Genomic DNA, 26,214 nt, shown 5'->3' on the forward strand with positions numbered 1-26,214 from the left:
CCCCCCGCCTTCCGCGCGCGCCCGCCCCCTCGGGCCACGTGAGGGTCGAGTCACGCGATTTCCGGGAACCCGTCAGGAAGGGACATAAACAAACAAACCCGGGGCCGCATGGAGGGGCCGGGCCGGGCCGCGCGGGGCTGCGGCCCCCGCTGAGCGCCGTGAGTCAGGGGCTCGGGGAGACCGCGGGGCTCCGGGGGACTGCGCCGCACCGAGGGCGCCGGGGGTCGGGGGGCCCGGGTGGTCCGGTGGGAGGAGGCGGTGCCGGGGGGCAGGGGGCTGCAGGGAGGGAGGGAGAGCGAGCGGCACGGAGGTGTCTACCCGGCTGCCGGGGGCAGCGGGACGGGGATGGTGCCAGCGGCCCCTTCGCTCCGCTCGCCCGCCGGGGGGGTGTGGCTGCCGGGGCCGCGGGAGAGCAGCAGCGGTGCGCGGGGGGTGTCCGGTCCCGGAACGGAGCTCTGGGGCCCGGGGCCGGGCTGGGGGCGGTGGGAAGGGGCTGCAGGCACGGAGCGCGGGCTCCGCGGGGAGTTGTCGGCGTTGTCCCCTCCAGCCTCCGCCCGGCAGGAGCGGCCCGTGCCTTTACAAGGAAAGCGAGTCTCGCAGCGAGCGCCGGGGAGAGGAAAGCGCCGTCCTGCCGGGGGAGCCCGGCCGCTCTGGGCGTGCGGGCGGAGGGGCTGCCCGGGAGGGGAGGGAAGGGCTCGGCAGCCCTGCACTCCTGCCTTTCGGGGCTCGTAGACGCCTCCGTTTGCGACCTGTTTGAATGCTCGGGACGGCCGGGGGTGACCCGTGCCCGTGCGGGGTCTCTGTGCCCAGCTGTGCTGGTGCCCGACGGGCGGCTCCGCTGCGGAGCAGAGCTGGCGGAGAGGGGTCACCGCTCTGCGAGTGCGGGGCAGGGCAGGACGGGACCGTCTCCGCTCCGGCGCGGCGTTTATGTAATGCCAGAGCGGCGGGCCGGCTGTTCGCTGCGAGCCGCGGCCCCGGGACGGGGCTTCTCCCGGGCAGCGCGGGTGCGCTCCGGCTGCCCGCAGCCCTGGCGGGGGTCGCCGCCTGGGGGCCGCTCCCCCGCTGGACGCGGCTCCCTGGGCGGTGTGTCCGGCGCGACGGGGCCGGGGGCGGCCGGGCGGGTGCCCGGAGCGGCGGGCGCGGCCCGGGGGTCGCGGGGCCGCGGCCGGGGCGGCGGGAGGGGGTTTGTTTACATGTCGCCTCACCCTAGCTTGAAAGGGCCGCTGGGCGGGTGAGCGACAGGCGCCGCGGCCAATGCGAGCGCGCGCGGTGGGGCAGGCAGCCAATGAGCGGGCGCGGAGGGCGGGGCGGCGGCGGCCGGGGTAGGCTGCGCTGGGCGGCGGGGCGGCCATGTTGGCCGGAGGTGTGTTAGTGGGTCAGGGCCGGGCCGGGGGACGCGGCGGGGACGCGTTCACCGCGTGGGGCCGTGGCCGCGGGGGCCGCCCGCCGTTCCCGTCCCTCCGCAGCGCTTTGCCTCGGGGGGCTGTCCCACCTGGGCGTCGGGACCGGCCCGGGGCGGTGCCCGCGCACAGGGGGTCCTGTTCCCCGCGCTCGGGGGAGGACGGGGCGCGTTCCCGTCTCCCGCTCCCCGCCCGTCCCCGCAGGTTCGGGTTATGAAACATCCGCGAGTTCCCCGCACCGCCTCAGGAGCCGCCCGCGGCACTCAGCGTGTCCCCACACGGGTGTCGACACCTCTCCGTGTGTGCTCCAAGCTCACGCCGGTTCCTAGCCGGGAACACCTTAATTAAAGCCCCTTGTGCCAGCGAGGACTCAAATCTTTATTATTTACCTTTATTATTAACCTTTGTTCCCAGGGTCCCCGCCCTGGGGCGTCGTTCCCCACCCGCGGCATCGTTGCCGTGCCCTCCCTCGCCCGGCAGCCCCTCAGCCCACGGCATTTCTGTGCCGGTGTCCGGGATAATTCCGCTGTCACACTCTGTAAAACACTCGGGGTTTGTTCAGGCTTCCCCGTGCAACAGGCTGGAGCTGGGAGCAGCCAGCGCTGCCAGCCGAAATGTGCGATTCTCACTTAAAGCGATCGTGATCTTTCTGTCGCTGCCGCTCCAGGGGTAACTTGTTGAAATCATGCTCCATGTAACAGGCAGAACGGAATCAGATACTCGTCTTGTCTTTTAAACACTTCTAAATGTTTTAAAGATTGTGTTTAAAAGGCCTCTAAGGTCGCTTCCGAGCATCCTTGTGGGGAAGGTTAGTTATTAAATGTGTTTTCATAATAAAAATTACAGAGAGGCAGATGCAGGTGCTTTAGGAATGTGGTCGATTTCTGCTGTTGGCTGCTCAAACAAGATGTCAGAATTCCTATGGAAAATAAATCGTAGAATCCCAGAATGGTTTATGTTGGAAGGGACCTTAAGGATTATTTAATTTCAACCCCCTGCCATGGGCAGGGACGCCTTCCACTGTCCTGGTGTGCTCCCAGCCCTGTCCAGCCTGGCCTTGGGCACTGCCAGGGATCCAGGCACAGCCACAGGTTCCCTGGGTATGATCCTTCTGCAAGAAACCTTTTCTGCTAAAATAATCTCAGTGAGATTCCTTTTAAATGCATAAATAACAGTGGCTCAGAGACCTCAGACATGTCCACAGCCAGTAGTTCACCTGAGCCGAGAAGGAATTACTCTGAATTGATGGGAGAATTCCCTGACAAGAGCAATCCACAGCAGAAGCATCAGGCCTCCCAAGCATCCTCCCCAGGTGGTTTTTAAATAATGAGAGAGGCAAATAGCCTGGGAAGGACAGAGATTGAAGTCAGCATTAGCAGGAATTAATTGGGAAGAAACAGAAGCTTTTGTCCCACTAATAGACTGGTGGGATAAATAAGAGAGTTCTCAGGTTTACATCCCCATGGCCTGTGTGTCCGTGCTCTGTGATTTGGGAAGTTCAGCTGAATGTTTTAACATCAAACCTTGCATAAGAAGTGCTCGAGAGTTGGCATTGGCATGAAAGTTAAACCAAAAGTTTTGTTAAAATTGTACTTTTAAAGTTTAGACCTTGCTATAAAAATCTCCCTGGTTTTTTTTTAATCCTTCTGGTTTTAAACTCTTAAGCCACGGATTTTTTTATTTTTTGGACAATTTTGACTGATGCATTTTTCGAATTTTCTGCTGGCTTTGAAGTATCTAGTACAGATGCCCCATTTCTAACAAGAGTATAGCAATCATAATTTCACAGTACGAAGAGTAGACCAGACTGTACCGTTCCCTTCATCATAAGACTTGTGTTGCTTTTTGTTTTTTCCTGGAAACTACAGAATTATTTTTTCTCTTACTCTGAAAGACTCTGTCAGAAAAAAATATAGGAACAGCCATTCTGTCAGGATATACAATATTGCTGGAGATTGGAACCTGAATTGTTTAATTTTGTTTTTTGTTTTTTTGCCTTTGCTTTCACCCCCTCTGATTCAGGGGAAAACTACTAAAAATTAAAATTTTTATAAATTTTATATAAACTTTTAAATTTTTTTAGCTTTATAAATAAAGCTAAAAAAATTTTCAATGTTAGTTTTACTGCTAATTCTCATGTGCAAACAACTCTCCTTGTTCTGCAGTGTTATTTTAATAAGGTTTATGGTATGAATATTTTAAATTTAATATTTTTTCATTAAATCTGTTAAAATAGTTAGAATAAGTTTAACATGCTGCACATCCCACTCTTAGCACTAAAATAAGAATAAAATCCCAGTCTTTGTTCCAGAACATACAGAAATGTTTTCTAGTAGGAATATATTAATGTGGGCATAGTTGTTACAAAATCTGTGGATGCAGAATGTTTGTTAGTATAAAAATAATCAGTTTGTTTTGCTTCTCCTCTGGCACGATGGTCAGTATCGGTGCAGGCTGGGATATAAACACAGGCTGGGGATGCACAGCTGGAGCAGCCCTGGAGGAGGATCTGGGGGTGCTGTGGCCAAGAGCTGGAGCTGCCCTGGCCCCCAGAGCCCCCCATGGGCAGCAGAGGGGCTGGGATTGTGCCCCCTCAGGTGAGACCCCACCTGCAGAGATCCAGAGAGGCGCCGGGGATCAGAGGGATGGAGCTGGCAGAGCTGGGGTTGTTCACCTGCACAGGAGAAGCTTTGGGGTGACGCCATTGTGGGCTTGCAGTGCCTGAAGGGAACCTACAGGACAGATGGAGAGAGACAATTTACAGGTGACAGGACACAGGGAATGACTTCACATTGACAGAGCAGGGTTAGATGGGGTATTGGGAAGAAATCCTGCCCTGTGAAGGTGGGCACACCCTGGCACGGGGTGTCCAGAGCAGCTGTGGCTGCCCCTGGATCCCTGACAATGTTCCACGCTGGGTTCAACAGGGCTTGGATCCACCTGGGACTGTGGAAGGTGTCCCTGCCCATGACAGAGGAGTGGAACCAGATGATCTTTACTCTCCCTTCCAGCCCAAACCATTCTGTGACTGTGATTCCATCATTTTCTGGGATCTGTTGTTTGCTGACACAGCTGGGGCACCCCCAGAGCTGGGAACTGGCGTTGGCATGGGGGGTCCATGAGCTCTGTGCTGTTCTGGGAGCTCCTGGCCTCTGCTGCCTGTGTGATTGCAGCCCAGAGCTTCTCCTGAGAGCTGTCACTTCCAGGTCTTGAATTCTGTGTGCTGTGGGTGGGTGGGATTGGAAAAATACCACTGGAGGGGGAAGGGATGGTCAGCGGAGGAACAGGAACAGAGACAGTGAAGTAACAGTTTCCCTCTCCTGAAGGGAAGAGGCTTAGAAGAAGTGAAACAGTCTGAGTATCTTTAGTTCTTTTAAGCGGCAATGCTCCATCAGACTCAGGGTCTGGGGTTTTAAACAGGTGTTGTTTTCTCTCCAGGACAAAAAAGCAAAGGGCATAATGCCTTAGATGCTCGTGCTGGCATTTTAATAGAAATCCTGCACCAACAAGGGGGACTTGGCTGCTTTTGTGAGTCCAGGAATGAGACTGCAGTGGGTGGAAATACAGGAAGACATTTTAAAAGAGTGTCTTTGCTCACTGCTATGAATTAATAATAATAATACTAATAAACTTCGTGTCTTTGTGCTGGGAGAGACAAGTAAAAGAATTTTTTCAAGTCTGGATAATAACTGAAGCATCGTGTAGAAAGAAAAAAAGGAACATTATTCAGAAACAAAAGTAAGGAACAGAAACATTGATTGAGGTTGGAGAAGTCCTCCAAAGCCATTGAATCCAACGTGGGTGTGATTCCCACCTTTGCACCCACACCAGAGCCTGGAGTGCCATTTCCAGATGTTGCCTGGACACTCCAGGGATGGACCCCAGGCACTCTGCACGTTCTCAGCTTGAGGACTGCCCTGAGCAGAGGGTGTTCTGTAACAGAAAACAAGTTGGCACAAACTGTGGAAGGAGAAAAATGTTTTTAAGAGACATGCAGGAGAACTTCTTGCATCTCCAACTCCAGTATTCCATAAAATATCCAGATACCACAAACAATGCAAGGTACCTAATGGTTCTCTCCAGGCACATGGTGTAGTTTTTGTGCTTCCTCTGAAATTCAAGAGTTGGCCATGAATGTTTCAGCCTGAGCTTTTAGGTTTAGTACTGGCAGGCTCTTGTGAGCTATTTTTTTATACCTGCATCAAAACTGTGCCTTTGACAAGCTGTGCTGTGTGATGCAGTCACCATCGTGAAAGTGTAATTGTTCCTGTAATGCACTTACAGCAGGCATTTAGCTGCTGGGATAATGAGCAGTGTGCAGCCAGCAAAACAGCCCAGCCATGCTCCATGTGCCTTCCCAGTGTTCAGAATACACAGCTGAACTGGGCCAGAAATAGCAGCTTTCCCTACAGCCATGGTACAAATGATTCATGCAGGTGGCTGAGGAGGACTTGCAGAGGTGCTAAGCTGAAAGCTGAATTTTGGGGTTTTCTCTTTGAGGGTCCTCTTTGTGCTGTGGCAGGAGGGTGTTTTAGTGGCCCAAGAGGCAGCCCATGCACAGGAGCTGCACTGTGTCCCCTAAATGCTGTGTTTGGAGTTCAGCCCCTGCTGCAGCCTGGGTTAGACCAGTAATCCCAGGTAATGCACCTCCTGCTTCCCTGTGGGAAATTCAGTCTTCCTGAGCATCCTGGAACCACTGCTCCTATTCAGAAAGTAAATATTAAATACAGGGGATTGTTTTTAATTAGGATTTGTCATTAGATTAATTAGATGTTAACTCTACAGAGCAGGCTTTGGATCCTTGTTGATGAGTGATGGGATTTTAACCAATGTACATGTGCATGCCTCCATCAGCAGCCCAAAATGTTAGAGAGACACAGCTGTTCTTGAGGTCACAGAATCCTGGAATGGTTTGGGCTGGATGGGACCTTAAAGATTATTTCATTTTAACCCCTGCCATGGGCAGGGACACCTTCCACTGTCCCAGCTTGCTCCAAGCCCATCCAGCCCAGCCTGGAACACTTTCATGGATGGGGCAGCCACAGCTTCTCTAGGTACCCCATGCCAGGGCCTGCCCACCCACACAGGGAGGAATTCCTTCCCAATATCCCACCTGACCCTGCTCTGTCCGTTTGAAGCCATTGCCCTTCTCCTGTCACCCCATCCCTTGTAGAGTCCCTGTCCCTGTGTGTCACAGGCTCCCCTCAGGTCCTGCCCTCCCTCAGCCCCAGGGAAGGCAGGAGCCTCCCCCAGCAGCAGAGCTGGGCACTGATGTGACTCCAGACCTGCAGGCACAGAACCAGCTCTGGGCCTGGCTCTTTAATCACCTTAATCTGATTTCCCTGCAGGCTGTTTGTTGCCAGAGGAGCAGGCACCCTGCCCGCTGCTCGGGCTCTGTGTTCCACCTGTCTCTGCATTTGGGGAGGGCTGATGGAAGGCATTAATGGAAATTGTCCTCAAGTAGAAATTCCTGCTATATTTATCTTCAGTAATTCTTCGTGCTGCTGTACTTGAGCTCTGCCACAGCTCTTTTAGTTCATTCAGAGCTGCATTCATTATAGATAACACAACAGCTGGACTATTCTTTTCTAACTCAGTCTTGGGCTGAAAGTGCCAGTAATGATAAATTCTATAAGAATGGGACTTTAACTACATTCTACAAATGACTTTCCTTCACAGCAAGTTCTGATTTGACACCTGTGCTCCCATATGTGTCATTGACTTGTGCCATACATCTTTATTTACCAGTTTGTGAAGATCACTGGTAGGTAGGTGTAAACAGCAGGAGGCTTTTAATGGTGACCTTGATCTTTCTGGGAAATTTGGAAAGCAGTTGGAGGCAGGGCTGCTTTTTGGGAGCGTGAAGGATATCTGGATTGTGCAGCTCCCTGAGGCAATGTCTTTCTTTTCATGGCCTCACTGTGTTTTCCTCCTCCACAGAGCTGCTGAGAAAAATCCTGCATTGTGGAATAGTTGACTAGATGCTACTGGGATTCAAGTCACGTTTAAATATTAATATTATAAAGTATTGGGAATAAAATGTAAAGAGAATTATAGGATTAATTGGGTTAGCTGATGCACTGCTTTGACCTGAGAGGATGTACACTGGCATTCTTAAATAGTGGAAGTTTATCACTCCAATCTTGGAGATGGTAATAGTATTTTGAGCATTGAATGTTTGCTCTGAGGATTTGGAAGTGATCCAGAGTCTGGCACCTGGAAGTGTTGGTGGTTGGTACTGAAATCAGTGTCAGTAGAGATGAAGTTTCACCCCCTTTGCTGTGTGTGGAACAGCTGAGGCCTGTGTTCTGACAAAAAACACAACAAAGAATAACCAGTGAAGAAGCAGCAAATGTTTCCTTTTTTTGCTTTTTGTATCATGGAGAGCTCTGGCCGTGTCCTTGTTGAATGCAGGAGGTGGTTTGGTGCTGATGGCAAAGCATTCATCTCATGTGCTGATGAAAAAGGCATCCATGTGCATGGAAAGAAAGTGTTCAGGTATTTAGAATCATAACCTTGCCTCTGTTTCTCTGTCAGAGAACATCCCTGTGTTTGTTTTGAAGAGCAGCCCCCTTCTCTGAGCCCAGTGGAGTGACTCAGTCATTGCTGCCACGTCCCCACCTGGGAAGGGCCATCCTGCTGTGGTGTGGCCTTTGCTGGGTGAAGGGAGATGGGGCTTGCTGAGGCACAAACTTCACTTTAAATGTCACTTTTAAATAAGTAAAGGGTTCCCTGGAGGTTTTGGAGCAGAAAGGAGCTTTTCTCCCAAGGAACTGGCTCGTTCACCACAGGGCCCTGTGAGGAATGGCTGCTCTGGCAGGGGCAGTGAGGGTTCAGCTGAGAACTCCTGGGAAACTGGACCTGGATCTGGTGTTCTTTATATTCCAGCTGCTCTTTGCAAAGCAGGCTGTTTACTAAGTAAAGACTTCTTTGCATGGTGTCTGTTTTTACCACAGTCTGATAGTCCATATGCTAAAGAGGCCAGAGTAGCTGAGATACCATCTGAAAGCGGGAATAATCACGGGGATGCTGTCATGTGCTGCTGGGGGAGGGTTCTGAGCTGTGGGAGAACACTTCCAGTTTACTATTTGTTTTTAAAACAAGACAATAAACACAGCCTGAGCAGATTGCACCCAAGTCTGACTTTGGAGCGATGCTGAGTGAGAATTTTCCTTACACTGTTCAAAATTCTGGGTTAAGCTCAGAAGAGTCATTAGACAAACAGCTGAAGTAGAGCAGGTCTGTAGAAACTCCTAAACTGGTAAAACTACCAGTAAATAAATTGGTCCAATCACAACCTGTGCCTTACTTGAATTAATAGAGAAGATATTTTATTAGACAGCTGTGGATTTGGCAGTTTTTAATTTGCTCTCTTGGGGAAATCTGTTTCTTCCACTCCTGCTGGATGATTCCTGTGATCCTCTACCACTAGATGTTGCTGTGTGAGTGATTGATGTAATCTTATCTGATGCTGGATGGATTCATCCCTGAAGAAAAGGAGGAGATACCACTGGAAACAGCATTTCTGCCTGTTTGAAATTTGTATTTTGAGACTTTTGCCTGAGACATTTTTAGAGTTTATTGGCTCTGTTACATTAGTCATAGAGGTTGTCTCTCTCTTGGATACCCAGCAGTGTGCTGATTATTGTTCCCAATTTGGCAGCATTTTCTCTTCAGGTGTGTCTGTAGAGCTGCTGGTCTCAGCAGAGAGGAAAAAAGGCAACAGAATGTAACTTGGCCAAAAATGGTTTTGCAGCAACTCTGTTCTGTAGCATCTGTGGCTTTTCATTCAATGAAAGATGGCAGGGGAAGAAATTTTCTATACATTCCAGCATGAGAAAAAAATCAACTTTCAGAGGAAATTCTTGCCTTTGGCTGTTTTTTAAGCTTTCACCTTGTTGGTGAAGGATTACTCACCTCCTTGGGGGTTTGCTGTGTTTATTCTGCACAGAAGTCGACAAATAGAAAAGCTCCATCAGGGTGAACTGAAGTTATCCTAAAGAAAAATTTCATTGCATGGATGTTGTAAACTCCCTGAGACTGAAGTAAAGCTGGAAAGGAATCTACAAGTGAATAAAACAAGAAGTTTGGAATTGGATTTGGGGAATCTGGGCTTGGAAATGCCTCAGGTAAGTCTGCTAGGATTTTATTCACTTCTGTAAATAATTTTGCCTTTGTTTAAGAACAAATCTGAGCAGCACTAGGAGGGAGGATGTGTAGGAGATTAAAGGATGTGTATTTTGTGGGGTCCCTATAGTGTCTGTGGTGGAAGCTGTGGTGCTGCTCTGGGTGCTGTGTTTGTTCCAGCTCCAGCCACGTTGTGTGTGGGTGAGGGAGGATGCCTGGAGAGCAGAACAGCCTTTTATTACTGCAGTGATTCACCCTGAGCACACTCAGTGACTTTCAGCAGCAGTGTCTCTGCCTTCCCAGCCCTCAGGGCGAGAGCGTCTAGGAGAGGAACTGAGGGCTGGAATTAAATGTAGCAGAAGGCCTTGCTGCCCATTCCCTGCATGCCCAGTCATCCTGCATAATGCTTTTTTTGCCAAATTTCACTTCATTCTTGAGAGAGAGGTAACAATCTAGATTTGGTTGTCGTAAATTTTGCTTTCTTTACAATTTTATATGGAAGTTTTATGAGTTCTAATGGCTCTAAACACAGTCCACAAAATTAGCACAAAATTATTTGTATTAGAGGGGCTCCCAGGACTGGCCCTCATCCTCTACAAACGCCAACATATCCCAAAACTTGGCTAACATAAGACTTTCAAAGCAGCAGGGAAGAGTGAAGGAGCAGTGAATGCTCTTGCAGCTCTGGTGGATAGAAATGTGTCCTTTGATTGTTCCTGCATGTTGTCAGTGCTCCTGAAGCATTTTCTGGCTCTGGGGAATGATGTGCTTATCTGTGGTGCTAAAATCCTTCTGAGACTAGGAGGAATGGTGATCCTCCTTCTGTTTGTGGAAGGTGAAAATGTGCCTTTTCATATGATGTTTGAAATGTGTGTCCACTGTGTTGCAGCCCAGTGTGAGTGGAATGGACCCTCCTTTTGGGGATGCCTTTCGGAGCCACCTGTTTTCAGAGCAGACTCTGATGAGCACGGATCTCCTGGCGAGCAGCTCGGATCCAGACTTCATGTATGAACTGGTAGGTCGGCTCTGTGTGCCCACAATTTCATCTCCTCACCAGTTCCTGTAGGAATAAAGGGCTGTTGCTTCAAGAGTGCTGGAAAATTATTCATTATTGCTGGCTGCTGATTAGGGAAGAACTGGTTGTCCAGCAAGTGTGATGGTTCTGCAGCAGGCACTTCTTCAAACAGGCTCAAATCCACCTTCAGTAGTGCTCCAGCCCTGTCCAGCCTGGCCTTGGGCACTGCCAGGGATCCAGGGGCAGCCCCAGCTTCTCTGGGCACCCTGTGCCAGGGCATCACCACCCTCACAAGGAAGAATTTCCCCCTGCTATGTGCTGCTTCACCCAAGCTGTGAATGCAGGGGCAAGGGAAATAAAAGTTGACTCACAAGCTACTTGTATGAGCATTTCCTTTTATCCCTGCATCAAAGGAGAAATGTCACTCATGGTCATTAATTGGTTGTGTTAGAATGAGGTTTTCCAGGAACTGGTGAACTCAAGTGTATTCTGTTAAGCACAAAGCAAAGATTGACCTGGATTATAGAGATGCCTGTGATGTCTTTCATATTTTAAATGGATATTGGTACTGGTTTAGTTCCTGATGAGCAGATGGATATGCAATAGCAGGGAAATACAGTGTTATAGAAGAGCAGTGTCTTCAGAAAGGCCTGTTGCTGAAGCACAGAAGCTGAACTTTACTCTGAAACTCAAAAGAACCTTGTAGTTGAAAGCTGAGGTCTCTTACTATGTCACCCCTCTCTCATACTTCACTGGAATTGAGCTCTCCTTACCAGGTTAAGGAGGGGAAAGAGATGATGGATACTTTTTTTGTATTAACTTTTAACTTACATTATTGTGCACAGGACAGAGAAATGGACTATCAGCAAAGCTCCAGGGACAACTTGCTTTTCATGGAGGACTGCAAAGACCTTGAGAACTTGGAGTCTTTTACGGACATCCTGGACAAAGAAGCTGCTTTCACCTCCAAGTGGGAGCAGTGGGATACCTACTGTGAAGACCTAACTAAGTACACTAAATTAACCAGCTGTGACATCTGGGGAACAAAAGAGGTGGATTACCTGGGCCTCGATGACTTCTCAAGCCCATACCAGGATGAAGAGGTGATAAGCAAAACACCCACGCTGGCTCAGCTGAACAGCGAGGACTCCCAGCCTGTCTCAGATTCACTCTATTACCCTGATTTGCTCTTTAGTGTAAAACAAAACCCTTTAAATCCTTTGTTACCTGGCAAAAAGATGGCGAGCAGAGCAGCGGCGCCGGTCTGCTCCTCCAAGAACGTGCAGGCCGAGGCCGCGCTGTCGGACTGTGCCCAGAAGGCCAGCAAGGCTGGCAGCCAGCCTGCTTCCAGCACACAGATCATGGCCAAGACCAACGTGTACAGCAGTGAAAAGGTGAACATTCACGTGGAATGTAAAGACTATGTTAAAAAAGCAAAAGTAAAGATCAACCCCTTGCCGCAGAGCAGGCCGGTGCTGAGCCAGGCGCACGCTGACGCGGCCAAGGAAAACACCTGCTACTGTGGGGCTGTGGCAAAGAGACAGGACAGGAAAGGACTCGAGTCCCCCCATGCTCACAGCACAACTCCTGGTTTGCCTTTTAAAGAGACTCAAGAGCTGCTCCTCAGCCCTCCCCAGGAGAGCCCGGGGCTGGCTGTGGGGGAGAGCAGCCTCTCCGCCAGCGCCTCCGTGTCCGACTCCTCGCAGAAGAAAGAAGAGCACAATTATTCTCTTTTTGTAACAGACACTTTGGGTGAACAGTCGGCCAAAGCAGAGCCCGAGGAGGAGGAGGAGGATGAGGATGATATTGAAGATGAGGACCACGATGAAGGGTTTGGCAGTGAGCACGAGCTGTCCGAGAACGACGATGAGGAGGAGGATTACGAGGACGATAAGGACGATGACATCAGTGACACCTTCTCAGAACCAGGTACCAGGGGGTTGCTGGGTTTGTCCTCTGAGGGGGAAGGAAAGCTTTCGAACTCCTGGTAGTTACACATGAGCAGCACTGATCTTAGGTTGTGAACTCTCCTCCCACGTTTTCTAAGGGCTTTGCAAAATGCAGTGTATTCAAAGTATGCAAAGTCTCTGTTGCCCTGTTTCATGAAAAACTGCACAAACTGTGGTTGTGCAACAAAAATAAAGATAGTGAATACAGGAAGCCCAGCTGTAGCCTGAGGTTAGAGCAGCTGCCTGCAAGTGTGGCCTTCTTTCTTGTTGTAGCTCTCTGGTAGGATGTGCAGAACTTTCTAGCACTTCTCATAGCAGTGAATTTATCCAGAGTTGGATCTGTCAGGAGGAAATCACAGCCTGAGTGAAATGATTTCTTAATTATTTAAGTCCTACTTTCAGGTACAGTTTTTCCACAGAATCCATAGAATGACTGAAATTAATAGAATAATTTCTAGGTGGTTTCAGCAGTAATGCTCAGTGGGGCTTCAGAGGATACTGAATTTCTCTCCTGCCTTTAAAAATGGAGTTCTAAGAGAAGGAATAAGAACTAACCTTCACCTAGAATGTAGCAAAACAGTAATATTGTATAAAAATAAAATCTGCACAGGATTGTAATCAAGTATTAATTTAATTTCATAAAGTATTACAATATTCACATCTTATAAATGCCCTGTAGTAGAGAATAAGAATTAAAGTATTCAGACATTTGGCAATATGTAACTTCAGGAGGATAAAGCAGCTGAAATTTTTCCTTGTTGAGAGCAGCAGCTTCCCTAAAGCTTGTCAGTGTTTGTCATAATGAACTCTCAGATGAAATTATTTTCTAATTAGATTTCCTGCGTTGGCATTAAACTCGTTAAGCATTCTGCCCTTTATGCTACTTTCACATGCACACAACACATTTTTATTAACATTTTGAAGCCTCTTCCTCCCTTCTGGAGTGAACTCCCTCTGCTTTCTGGGGCCCTGAGCAGCTGTTCCAGCTCTGCAGCCCATGGGGGCTGTGTTGCACTGGGATCCCTGAAAAAGAGAGCTTGTGTTAAATGCTGTGGGTGGAATTAATTAATTAATGATTTTACTGACCAGCAATCCACATTCTGCAGCAGTAGCTGAGGATCTGAGCTTATCCAAGCTTGCCAGACCTTTCCATGAATGAAGCCTAAAACCATTCACCTCAAATGTGGTGATATTAAAAAATTTATCATCTATTTTAGAAAATAACATCTCCAGGTATTCTAATCATGCCACTGTTATATTTTGTGTTGCTTTTTTACCTCTAAAGGTAAATACTGTGGGTAAAGGATCTAAAAATAGGCACAGCACAGGAAAATTAAACCTTCCACAGGTCTGAAAGCAAAATCAGTTGGTATTTTGAGTGAGGCTGTAATTTACTGAAATGACAAAAATCTGCTAGTTATGGCTGACCCTCTAATGTTTTTTTATACATAATTTACTTCTGGTTATTCTTCATGTATGCTTCTAGAGTGAGTGAAATGCTTTCTTCAAATGTTATCTGAGGAAATACTTAGATATAGCGAAGGAAAAATAGCTAAAAATGTGACTGGCTCTCAGGCAAGTTTGGACAACAATGTTTTTATTATCACCATGACACAGATTTAACAAATTTTGTCTCCTGCAAAGGTAGTTTATTATGGGAATCACCAGCCCAGACCTTGTCTAGCATTTGGTTTTGCTATTACCAAGTATATTTTATCTCATTTCATAGAAAGATTTTTCAATGACCGTTAGCCAGGAGATTGCAGAAATGGGAAATGCAGCAATCGATTCATTTGCCAGTAGCACTGGAGAAGAAATGAGTGTGAAGTGCTCACGGAGACACAGAGGGTGTTTCAGCAGCTGCCTTGGGTCGGTGTGAGCCCCTGGGGCTGAGCTGGGGAGCGCTGGCAGTGATTTCCACAAGCCCCTGTGGTGCTGGGCTGCACAGCAGCAGCTCCTGCTTTGTTCTCAGGGCTATTTTTGGCTTTCACCTGGTCAGAGTCACGTGTGCCCTGTGCTCTGTTCTGCTTCATTTAACCCTGGTGAATTTAAACCCAAAACCACAGGGAGGGTGAAGAAAGACTTTTAGGAATGGGTGAAGGGCTTCAGGGTTGAGTACAAGAACCCTTTGAGATTTCTTAGAAGCCTGCCCTGCTGTGTGATCTTGGCTAAGAGGAGGGATAAATGCAGAGCAGGGCAGCTGAACAAGTTTGTGTGTTAGCTTAGGACACTGCTCTGGGTTCTTTTATGTCACTTTATAATGGCAGCAGGTCAGTGTGGGCCTTGCATGGCAGGATGTATTAAGTCAATGTAATTGAAGTTTCTAACTTAATTACAGTTTGAATAAGCAAACAGGAAGTCCTGATTTTAACCTTGTTGTACATTTGTACACTTCATCTCTTACAGAGATTTGTTTTCATTGGTTGGTTTAATTCTGTGTTATCATGAAGATGGGCTCAATTTATATATTTCTGTATAATGAGTTCCATAGCTTTTTTATAAGGTGGAAAGTCAGTGGGCTTTTTGAGTGTGTTTTGATATTTAAGCCAACCAGCATTTGAGTAAAATGGAACTACAGTTACAAATATTTATGGCATTTGAAACTGTATTCCATGTAAATTTTCAATAACTTTGGCTATACAGCACAAATGTTTTATAAAGCATGTTTCATTGTTTGATGTGCCATTAAAACCCTGCCTTCCCAACAAACCACAGAACCTGAGTAAATGAGTTGATGAAATTATAAGAAACAGAACTTCAGGATGGATTTCATCCCTCTGCATACCTGACTTCTGTTCGTGCTTTGGGTTATGATGTGAGAGACAGACCAAAGCAAGAAAGTTTGTTTTTCCTCTTTCAACTGGTTTTTCAAGTGCAAACAGACTAATTGAATGGACTATTTTAAAAGGAAGAAAGTGTTCTTTGTGCTGCTGGAAGACGAAGCAGAGCTGAAGCATATGGGGTCAAGGCTTGCTAAGCCTGCAGCCCATGCATGGGTGGCTTTTCCTTTAGCTCCATCACAAAATGTGATGTTTAGAAATGCTCCTTTTTGAGTAAATGTAAACTAATATTTAGCATTTTAGCACAAAAGGTCATGCAGTGGTTTGAGATTTTTTTAACCTTAGTATAGATTATCTTTATTTTCTAAAGCATATCTGGGGTTTGAAAACCTGTGGTTTGGATTTACATAGTTATGGTAAAATATTTCTGTGATGGGGGCAGTGGCATTACAATTTCCATGTCCTCCATGAGCAATTCATGATATCAACTGCATCATAATTCACCTGTAAAATGTTGTACAGCTTTACTGAGGGTCATTTCTTCTCATCCTACTAAAGAGGAGGAGGAGGTTGAACAGTGGGTCCAGATCCCTTCAGCTTAGATTGTTCTCTGTCCTGATAACAGAGCCCCTTTCTCCAGCCTGGGAGGGATCAGTGCTTGGATTTATTCCCTGCAGGTCTTTGGACTCAGGAGCAGCAGGAGTTGGACTCAATCCTCTGGGCCTCTTCCAACTCAGATTGTTCTATAATTGAATAATTTTTTCTTTATTGTCGTTTACTAATCCATCTTTATTTAATCTGCTTCTCTTTCCATGCCTTTTGTCAAATGTGGAGGTGAGTTAGGATTGTGTTCCTGCCAATTCATGGAGAAAATTGTCAGGATGGGTGAACATGGTCCAACATCTGCTGTCTGTACTTGGCACTGCTGGGATTGTGGGGAACTACAGTTTAGGGGGTCAGAGAACATAAAGGGACTTTAAATACATAAATAATTTTGGTTTTTTCAACTAATGAAGGCCCATCAGTGGCTCAGTGTCTGTCCTGGATTTAAGGCAAGTACCCAAGAGCAGGCAGTGCTGGAAACCAAGTGTTAGATAATGCAAAACAGAGCTGGCTGTGGTTTTGCTCTCAACTTGAATCCTCAGTCTGCTGCTAAAGGGCTACAAACAATTCTGTCAGCAGCATGTAAACAACCCCCTGCATCCTTTTAGGGTATGAAAACGATTCTGTGGAGGATTTGAAAGAAATGACTGCCATCTCCTCTCGGAAGAGAGGCAAGCGGAGATACTTCTGGGAGTACAGCGAGCAGCTGACACCGTCCCAGCAGGAGAGGATGCTGAGGCCCTCAGAGTGGGACAGGGACACCCTGCCCAGCAACATGTACCAGAAAAACGGCCTCCACCATGGTAAGAAATCCTCATTCTGGTCATAAATGACTGTATTCCCCTTGTGACACCGTCAGCAGCCAAATTCCCCTCCCTGTGAGTGCTGGGAAGTTTTGGCCATGAAAGCTCCAGCACTGTAAATCTGTTACTCTGCAGTGCCCAGGGAAGGCACAGCGAGCACACAGTAGGGACTTTCAGTGTGGTTTCTTCCAGAGGAGTGGGGATGAATTGAGAATTGTGACTTCCAAGGGCTCTCAGTGGAAACCCCGAGAGTTCAAAGCTTTCTCAGTGTGATACTGTAAATATTGGATGGGACTGGACTGATGTTTGCTGCTGGTGGCTGTTGCTGTCAGTGCTGCTGTGTTAGCAGGGGGCTGGGGGGGCTCTGGGCTGCCAAGTTCAGGGACTGGTATGAGCTGAGGACAAGCACTAAGGCACAGCTGTCTCCCTCCTTGTTTTCCCCCTGTGAAAGCAGCACAGTGAAGCAGTTACTCCTCTGGGAATAAACTATTTCCTTAAGATGCCCTCTTAGAAACTTAAACCAGTTGCTGTAATAACTGATTGATTCCCAGTGAGCAATTACTGCACCACAAACATGATTAACATCACCCAAACCAAACCACTCTTAGGGGTATTTTTGTTTTCTTCTCACAAGACCTCTTTTAGGCTGCTCCATTTGATTTTGGCTTTGAAGGAGCAATTTAAACCAACTTCCCTGGTTGTAAGGTTAATGTTCCCTTAGAGTTGAAAATTACTGCCTTTAACATGGCAATTGGCCTTCTCTTAAATCATACAATTTTTTTTGTTGTTGTTGCTGTTACCTGTAGATTTATTAAGGGAAGAAAACATTTTTTTCTTTGAATGTCTTTAGTTTTTAAAAGCTTCTTTATCTTGTAGTGAAATAGCAGTACCTAAAGTCCCTATCACTGCTTTTTCTCGTGATGGAGCTCTGAGCAGCCTGGTCTAGTGGAAGATGTCCTTGCCTGTGGCAAGGGGGAGAAAAAGATGAATTTACGGTCCCTTCCAACCCAAACCATTCTGTGATTCCATTATTTTATATTTGTTATCCAACACCAAATAACCAAAAGTGCTCTAAGGACTCAAACCCACAGACACTTGGCCACTTGACCTTTAAGTCAAGTGCAAAACCAGGCCTTAAATAGCTTCAAATACATAAAATAAAAGGGGTTAACTGGCATTTATGTGCATAATTTCATCTCAGCATTGCTGAAGATATTTTCAGCACCAGGCCTCAGCCCTCTTTCTTAGTACAGGGCTTTGGCAATAAGATTATTTAGGAGTTTAATCCACTGGAGTGTGCAGGAGGATATTTTGGCTGCATATGAGTTAACAAGTTTACAGCTGCAGCAAAACAACAGGGTTTGAACTTGTGACATACATTTTTCAGCAGGGTTGTGTGTATGCTCTCTGTCACATCCAGTGGCCTTGCCAGCAGTTTTTGCTCTTATCTGATCTGGATAGAATATGAATTGTACAAAGCTCTTTGTGTGGAAATGCTTTTTCTATTGTGAGAGACCATGGGGATCACCTGATTCCGGCCCATTCTTCTGCAGTGAACAAAGGAACTTAAACTGCACCCAAAAAATGCCTATTTTAGAGTGTTTTCTCACAGGTTTGTGTATTTATTATGTCACTTCCCTACCCATTTTTCTTCATCTTTAAAACAGGAAAATACGCAGCGAAGAAGTCACGGAGGACTGATGTAGAAGACCTGACTCCCAACCCCAGAAAACTCCTCCAGATTGGTAACGAGCTGAGGAAGCTGAATAAGGTGATCAGTGACCTGACCCCCGTCAGTGAACTGCCCTTAACTGCCAGACCCAGGTCAAGGAAAGAAAAGAACAAGTTGGCTTCCAGGTATGCATTGGGTAAAGCTGCAGGGATGAGAAAATTTGGATTGCTGCAAGTGAGTGATAAAGATCGAAATAATTTTTGCCTAAAGAAATTCTGCTTCATGTGGCAGCTCCTGCAATGAGAGTTACCAGTTTATCAAATGGGAGTTACCAGTTTATCAAATGGGAATTTCCAGTTTCTCAAAAAGCAGAGCAGCTGGCACCTTGGGAGCTGTGGTTTGTGTGTCCCTTAGATAAGGATGTGTTTCCACTGGAATTGGTTTCCTTAGCTGTGGAGCAAACAGCTGGGACAGTGGCAAATTCCACAAGTGTCAGATGTGAGCAGATGCAGGTAGCAGAGTGTTTTCAGAGCAGCTGAGTGAGGATGGATGAGTTTGTGCATCACAGCTCTGGGAGGGTTGGTTGATGAGTTCATGTGGCTCTTACTGCTCTGAAATTTCTGGTAATGCTCTAATTCTTCCCCTCTTCTTGCCATAGGGCTTGTAGGCTAAAAAAGAAAGCCCAGTATGAAGCCAATAAAGTGAAACTCTGGGGTCTCAACACGGAATATGGTAAATACAACTCTTCACATCTTCATTTTCCTTTTGTTTGGGCAAGTCTGTGTTTTGCACCATGATGTAAAGTGGCTCATAGAGAAAAGAGTTGGTACAAAACCAGCTCATTGAATGAAATGAATGTAACTTGGATTACCAGGTGTGAATTATGTAGATATATGCATGTTCTATAAATATTTTTGAAAATATTGGTAATATTTGATGTAAATTATTACATTTAATTTTACAGTAAGTGTGATGTGACCTTTGACACAGATAGCTGTGTGTGGGTAACTGTGAATCCCTTCCAGGGAAATGTGATGTAGAGCTAATCCTTTTTTGTTCTTTGCAGATAATTTACTCTTTGTCATCAACTCCATCAAACAAGAAATAGTTAATCGGGTGCAGGTACCTAAAGATGACAGAGGAATCAACATGGAGCAGAAGTTGAACATACTTATTAAAGACACTCTTGGTAAGCAGTGAGCTTTGTGTATTTACCTGGGTATGGAGATAGAGAGTCATCAATGTCCTGAGGAGGCCCAAAGCTCATCCCATTCTACCAGAGACACTTTCCACTGTCCCAGGTGGCTCCAAGCCCCAATGTCCAGCCTGGCCTTGGGCATTTCCAGGGATCCAGGGGCAGCCCCAGCTGCTCTGGGCCCCTGTGCCAGGGCCTGCCCACCCTGCCAGGGAACAATTCCTTCCCAATATCCCACCTAACCCTGCTCTCTGGCAGTGTGAAGCCATTCCCTGTGTCCTGAACCTCCATCCCTTGTAAAGATTCTCTCTCCATCATGTCTTATTCAGGCACTGTGAGGCCACAGTGAGGTCACTCCAAAGCTTCTCCTCTCTGGGCTGAACAACTCCAATTCTCCCAGCTCTCTGATCATCCTGGTGCCTCCTCTGGGCTTGCTGTATTTGATTACAAACAATTTCTGATCTGGAGGAACGAATTAACCCTTTCCTGGTTCCATTTGTCCCAACCAAAGTGTCCCCTGGCTTTGGTCACCTGTAATGATGCCTTGTGAATTCTGAGCTAGAGAAGAGGCTGGACAGAGTTCCAGAATAAAGCAGGGATTTATGGAAAGGATCCCCTCCATGGATGCACCTTGGGCAGCACCAGAGCCCAGCCAGGGCTGCACCCAAGATGAACCAAAATGGCCCCAAAATGCACGGCCGGGCACGGGCTCTGTCCCTGGGATCAGTTCTGCTCCATTTGCACCTTGCAGTTCATTGTCCCATCCCAGCTTTAGCCCAGGCAGTCCCATCCTTGTTTTTCTCTCTCCAGCCCACGGTGTTTGTGCTCTGGGCTGAGATTGGGATCATTTGTCCTTGGTGCCCAGCTGGAGCAGGAATTGTTTTGTCTCCCTGCTCTGTGCACAGAGCTCACCATCCCCTGATGTGAGCCCAGACCCACACACTAAAGCAGCACAGAATGTGGAAAATAGAAAAGCCAAACCCTGAGGCATCAGCAGGACTGTGCCATGAGCAGTGAGCTGAGAGCAGCTTCTCTTCCCTCCCTTTCAGGACTCCCTGTAGCTGGCCAGACGTCGGAGTTTGTGAACCAGGTGCTGGAGAAGACGGCGGAGGGAGATCCCACGGGCGGCCTGGTGGGGCTCAGGATACCCATGGCCAAGGTGTAGGGCAGGACTGAGCTGCTCCTGGGGCAGGTTCTGCCTGTGCTGCCGAGTTCCTCGCTGTAAATGGCATTCTGGTCTGCATGTCAGCTTAGCATTCTGTAAACACTCACCTGTAGGTTCCATTGGTTTCAAGTAACAGTGTAGGAAAACAAATCACGGCGTGGTAGAAAATGCTGCAGAGCATTTTTGGACCATAAACCAGGTAGTTTCAAAGCTGCTTCAAGCTCAAGGGCAGAAATGAGAGTTCTCTTTCAAATGATCTAGGACCAGAATATATGACTTTTGTTTTAGAAGCAAAAACATGAATTTGCTAGAGAAAATGTTTTAGCATTTGCCAGACATTGTGACAGGTTTATGGTCCAAGTGAAGTAAGAGGAAGCATTTTTTTTGGTGAAGCTGTCAATGTAGGGAGTTTTTTGTTCTTTTTTTAATTTTATTTTTAAATAATTGGATTTTCTTTCCTTGTTCTTAAAAAAACCAGTAAGCTTTCTTTGCAACCATTAACTTGTACATAGCACACGCAGCATTAGAGCTAGTGTGCCATATAAGACTTTAATTTTCTGAGCTTAATAGAGTATTTAAATGTCCGTGCAAGCAAGAGAAAACAAAAGTATATTCTTTGTGCCTTGTATTTTGTGGGGAGAGCTATCAGTATAAGCTGGTAAAGTTTTGTATGAAGAAAACCCTGAGGGGCAAAACCGAGCTGTATAGATGGTGAGATTTTAGGTTTTAATGTATTTGTTCCAGCTCTTAAAAATTTTTGAATGTATATAGGAATATGTTGAAAATGTAGATATATGCCACAGAGTCTATGTATTGTATAAAAGATGGCTCTAGAAAACTCAATTTCGGTACTTTGGCCGGAAGAAAACAAATACTTGCACATTAATGCGATTGTTTATTTTTGTACCAAAGACAAATGCAACTGATATGGCGAACTGCCAGTCTAAGTAAAGTTTTGCACAGCTTATATGATACTGTACTGAATGTAAAAACAAAAGAAAAAAAGAAAAAAAATTAAAGGTCAGGGTTAGGGATCTTACTGAACTGTGAATTTTTTTGTTTGGGTCCAATTATCTACAGAAGGAGCATTCATACATAACAATATTATTTTGCTGTTCTTGTAGTTCGCTTCCATGGTAGATAAGTTGGTGGCCGTCTTGGAGTCTTTAAATCTTTTTTCTCTGCACTTACTGTAGGAGATTTTAATATATTTGGATTTTAGTAAGCTATTGGTAAAATAGTTTTCAACTTTGAGAATTTAAAAAAAAAGTATTTAGCTTGTTGTAGTATACTTCCACCAAACAACCAAAATAAAATTATTTTTATTGTAACGTGTATATATGTAAAGAGGAAAAAAAAAGAGCTACAAATATCTAATTCCTTAGTTGCCACTTTTCCAGTTGATGTATTATTATGCATGTGATGTTTCCAAGGATCAACACAGGCTTCAAACAAAACAAAAAAAAAATTTATAGACTTTTATATTTTTGTACAGGTATTTCGAAACTAGCTTCTTCAGACTTATATGTGACTTATTCTTGTTAATTCAGTAGTTTCTATGATTGAAGAATATTAACACAAAGTTCTTATTTGCTCTTCTGCTAATAAGAGTTGGCTTTGTAGTCAGTGTTAACGTACAGATAAAAGCTTTAGCCTTTGATGAGAAAGTCCTTTATCTCAAGGCAAGATCATTCTCTGGTTTCATGGACCCCCCTTCCTTTTCCTCCCTGTTCTTTCTCTCCCTATTTAAAGATGACAAAACACTGTTTACTGAAAATAGAAATACCAAATATTTTCAAATGTAGCTGCTGAAAAAAAAATGCAAAAGTCCATGAAGGCTTTCTCCCCACTCCCTTTGGGGAACTTCTCCACTTCGTTTCTAGTTTGTCTGAGTTTGTTTGTACTGTGATTCCTTTTTGTTTATAAGTAGATTATTTTTGTATCCAAGCTTGTACTATAAGAGAAAAAAGCCTGAATTGGTAACAGTGCAGGAAGAGTGGCCGGTGAAAGTGGTGCCCTGCCACGCTCACAGCTTCCTTTGTACCTAAATGTTTTGGAAGACTCAAAAGGGAGGAGGAGGCCAAAATACCACTACTGAGCTGTACAGAAAGTCTTTCCTACAAGAGACTGAACAAATACCCAGGGCAATTTAGGCAAAAGTTTGTAAATCCACTTAAGGCTTGCAAAATCTGAGTGGAATGTGGGTGTTTTCCTTTGAGGCGTTTGTGGTGTTGTTGTTCAGGTGAGGTGAGAGTTGGCTGCTGCTTTCCACGGTGGGTCTGGTGTGTTCCTCTTGTTCTTGTGGAGCTGCCCAGGGCCCCCAAACCCCGACAGAGAATGTGTCCTGTGAGGTGCAGGCTGTGCCTGGGCAGGGCTGAGCACGGAGCTCGTCCCTGTGCCCCAGCCAAGCCCTGCAGGCCAGGCAGCACCTCAGCATGGACAGAGAGCAGTTTGAAATCAGGTAAAAACTTCTGGGACAAATTCAACTGACAAGGTATTTAAAAGCCCCCCCCTTTTCTTACTGCCTGGGAATCCTGGGCAGCACACGACTTTATAGCTTTTTATTTTTGTCTGAAAACCAGACTATGATTTTGGTCTCGCATTTCAAAGTAGACTTTGAATCTTTAGTGAGTTCCATGCCCTCGCATTTCAGTGTTTCCTATGTATTATTTTAAGTTAAAGCTTTGAAATAGTTGAGCTTTTTAATGTTGACACTTTATTTTGTAACTATTTATATGTATGTATATCTTAGAAAAGCACTTTGTTTAAAAAAAAAAAAGAGGAAAAAGAAAAAAAAAAAAGAAACTGCGTTTTATATGATTCCTGCCACTTGCTGCTAACTCTGGGCTGGTCAGAATGCTGCAGCGATACTTGAGATAAATAAAACCTGGCAGTAAAATGTAGAGTAAAGATAAGACCTTTTGCTGGTTTAACTTTATCATAAAGGTGACATAGGCAAGCTGTGCAGCTTTACATTTTAACCAGGGGACTCTGTGGCATTTAAACCGTCTAGAAATGGTTGTACTTTAATGCCAGTAACAATCTGCTTCCTCTAGTGTCATTAAAATATATACATTTAGTGTATACTTATCACAAACAAAAATCTTATAGGGTATAAAAACCAACAAATGTACATGTTCTGTTTTTTGGCAATTGTGGCATGCGTTTTGGGGTGATCTTTAGAGAAGACCATTTTCTAAAGATTTTCAGTGTTCATACATAGTATGTGGATCTTAACGAAGTCCTGGGGTTTTTTTTTTGTTTGTTTTTGAGTGTAGGCATTGTGAATATTCACTTTTAATCCTATATCCAAAAACAATGATCTATTTTTTGATTTAATACAACCAGAAAGCTCTTCCTTTTTCTGATACACTGGATTCTCTAGGATTTGTTTCCATATTAAAAGCATGCTGTCATAACTGCTCTTGTCGAGATCTCGTCAGTCTGAACGTAGGTGCCACACTTGGAATCGATGGGCTGCTTGTTCTGCTGTACCATGTATGACCCTCGTCCTTCCCCTCCCTTCATGACAGATGATGATGTGGCTTTATATTGTGCCTTACTTGTACATCTAGAACTAAGTGTTTTTCATTCCCTCTGAACTCGTCCAAGCTTCTGAGGTGGGATCAGAGCTGACTGGGGCGTGCTGGAGCGAGTGCGGACAGGGCTGATTGCAGTTTCTCTCAGTAGTCCTTTTGTATTTCTATGGAAGACCAGTTTTTGAATGGCCTTGCAAAACGTGGGGTGCTCCTGAAGGGTGTTTTTAAACCCAAAACCCCTTTTGCTAACGCTTCCTTTTATGGTTTATTGAACACATTTACTGATATTTGGTGAGTACTTTATGTTTTTTGGGATGAGAGAGACTTACTACTAAAGCTGTGTTTACGTGTGGATGGGCTGGACTTTCTTATCATACCAGTTGAAATCATTGTGATTTAATAAAGTTGTATTGCTGTAAAGCTGATGTGAGAGTCAGGCTCAGCTGTGTTCAGTTCCTAATTTATAGATTGACTTTTTTCCATACTAAGAGGGCCAGGGAAAAGTTGGGGTTTTTAAAAAAAAGCAAACAAACAAAAAACCAACCTGAAATGGATGAAAGGTCTTTTAACTAACCTAAAAGCAAACAGACACTTTGGAAATATAAAGGTGTCAGCTTAAAGTTTATTTTTAAAAGACACCCCCCAATATTTATCTAATATTTGCCTTCATTAATGAAACAGCTTATTCACAGCTATAATGACTGGATGTGCTTTTCCATAAATCATTTAAACATAGCTTTTTTTTTTTTTTTTTAAAGAAGCTCTAAAAGGTTTTATCAGGAGAATTTCCAAGGGTTGTATCCAAGCTGCCTCCAGCAGAAATAGCAAATGCAGTTCTGCTCCTCAAACGTGCTTGCTCGTCTTCCTGAAATTCTGCTGAGGCACAACCCAGTTCTGGACCGTGAATGTCAGGATCTGTATTTGGCCTTGAGACCCGAGTTTCAAGAGTGCATCTAAGCATGATTTGATTTTCTTTTGAAGTTGGAGGCTTCAGTTGGAATCGCCTAGTGCAGTGTGCTGCTAGATGTGGTCTTGGCTTGTTGACACAGCCTTGCACACAGCTGAGGTTTATTTTGTTTACCCCAGGGATCGTGTGAAGTACATTTCAAACAGTTGCTGCCTCAGTGACTGATCCTTCTTGTAACTGTATTAAGGGCATTAGTCTGTTGAGAAAACACCACTCTTGAATATCTCCCAATGTACATTGGGATTCTTCAATGTCATTAATCAAAGATGGCACTTTCAGGCTGTATCTTCTTTGCAGCAAACAAAAATCTCTGTCTTTCTACAACTTGTATTTCACAATATGCCATGTTTTCCCTCCAGTGCTTCGAGAAGGTATCTTTGCACTCTGAATATAATCCTCAGCCTCTTAGACATCCATGAACTTCCATGGGAGCAAATACTGACTCAGAATTTATTGTCTTTCTAACAAGCTGTGGAGCTAAGAGTGGAACCAGAGCTCTTTTAAGCCACACTTGCATTTTTTTGTTTCCCTGCCTAAAAAAAAAAAAAAAACCAAAACCAAAATTCCAAACATTTTAGATCGTTGTTAAGAATTTTTCTGGATTTTAAAGTAATTTTTAGTTGGGTATATTTAAAGCCAAATTTGCATGACTTAACTAGTTCCTGTAAGGAAAACTTCTGAATTGGCTTTTCTGGTGTTGGAAAAAGCACATCCCACCCTATCAAAATCTTCTGATTATGAAACAGAACCTAGTACAAAAACTTAATTTTAATCTCTCTTATAATGATGGCTATTCATACATTCTGATTGGAATCACCTATCTTCCCAGGGTATTATATATCCAAGGAAAACTTCTTGCTCAGTATTTGTGGTTGGGTGAACTCTTAAGGCTGATGGCACGTGCAGATGCAAAAAAAAAAAACCAACCACATTTTAAATAAAACATAAAACATGGCATCCTGTTCTGCCTATGCTTGGGGTCATGATTGTAATGCTGTC

General features: G+C 45.4%; 1 protein-coding gene across 1 annotated transcript; it reads left to right on the forward strand.

The window, feature by feature from the left end:
* Positions 1 to 26,192, forward strand: CREBRF (CREB3 regulatory factor). The gene is made up of 9 exons (XM_074552349.1): positions 1 to 158; positions 9,352 to 9,529; positions 10,417 to 10,542; positions 11,388 to 12,471; positions 16,483 to 16,677; positions 18,345 to 18,534; positions 19,008 to 19,081; positions 19,416 to 19,538; positions 20,594 to 26,192. The coding sequence occupies exons 2-9, from the start codon at positions 9,521 to 9,523 to the stop codon at positions 20,707 to 20,709; spliced, it is 1,917 nt and encodes a 638-aa protein (XP_074408450.1). The 5' UTR covers positions 1 to 158; positions 9,352 to 9,520; the 3' UTR covers positions 20,710 to 26,192.
* The last annotated feature ends 22 nt before the right edge of the window (positions 26,193 to 26,214 follow it).

The sequence above is a fragment of the Zonotrichia albicollis genome, chromosome 15, assembly GCF_047830755.1.
Source record: "Zonotrichia albicollis isolate bZonAlb1 chromosome 15, bZonAlb1.hap1, whole genome shotgun sequence".
Lineage (NCBI taxonomy): Eukaryota > Metazoa > Chordata > Aves > Passeriformes > Passerellidae > Zonotrichia > Zonotrichia albicollis.

What these genes read in the sequence shown, in the direction of transcription:
- CREBRF (XM_074552349.1), top strand. An exon ending in TGACACCTTCTCAGAACCAG is followed by an intron (nt 12,472 to 16,482) that starts GTACCAGGGGGT and finishes GCATCCTTTTAG; the next exon opens with GGTATGAAAACGATTCTGTG. An exon ending in ACTTATTAAAGACACTCTTG is followed by an intron (nt 19,539 to 20,593) that starts GTAAGCAGTGAG and finishes CCTCCCTTTCAG; the next exon opens with GACTCCCTGTAGCTGGCCAG.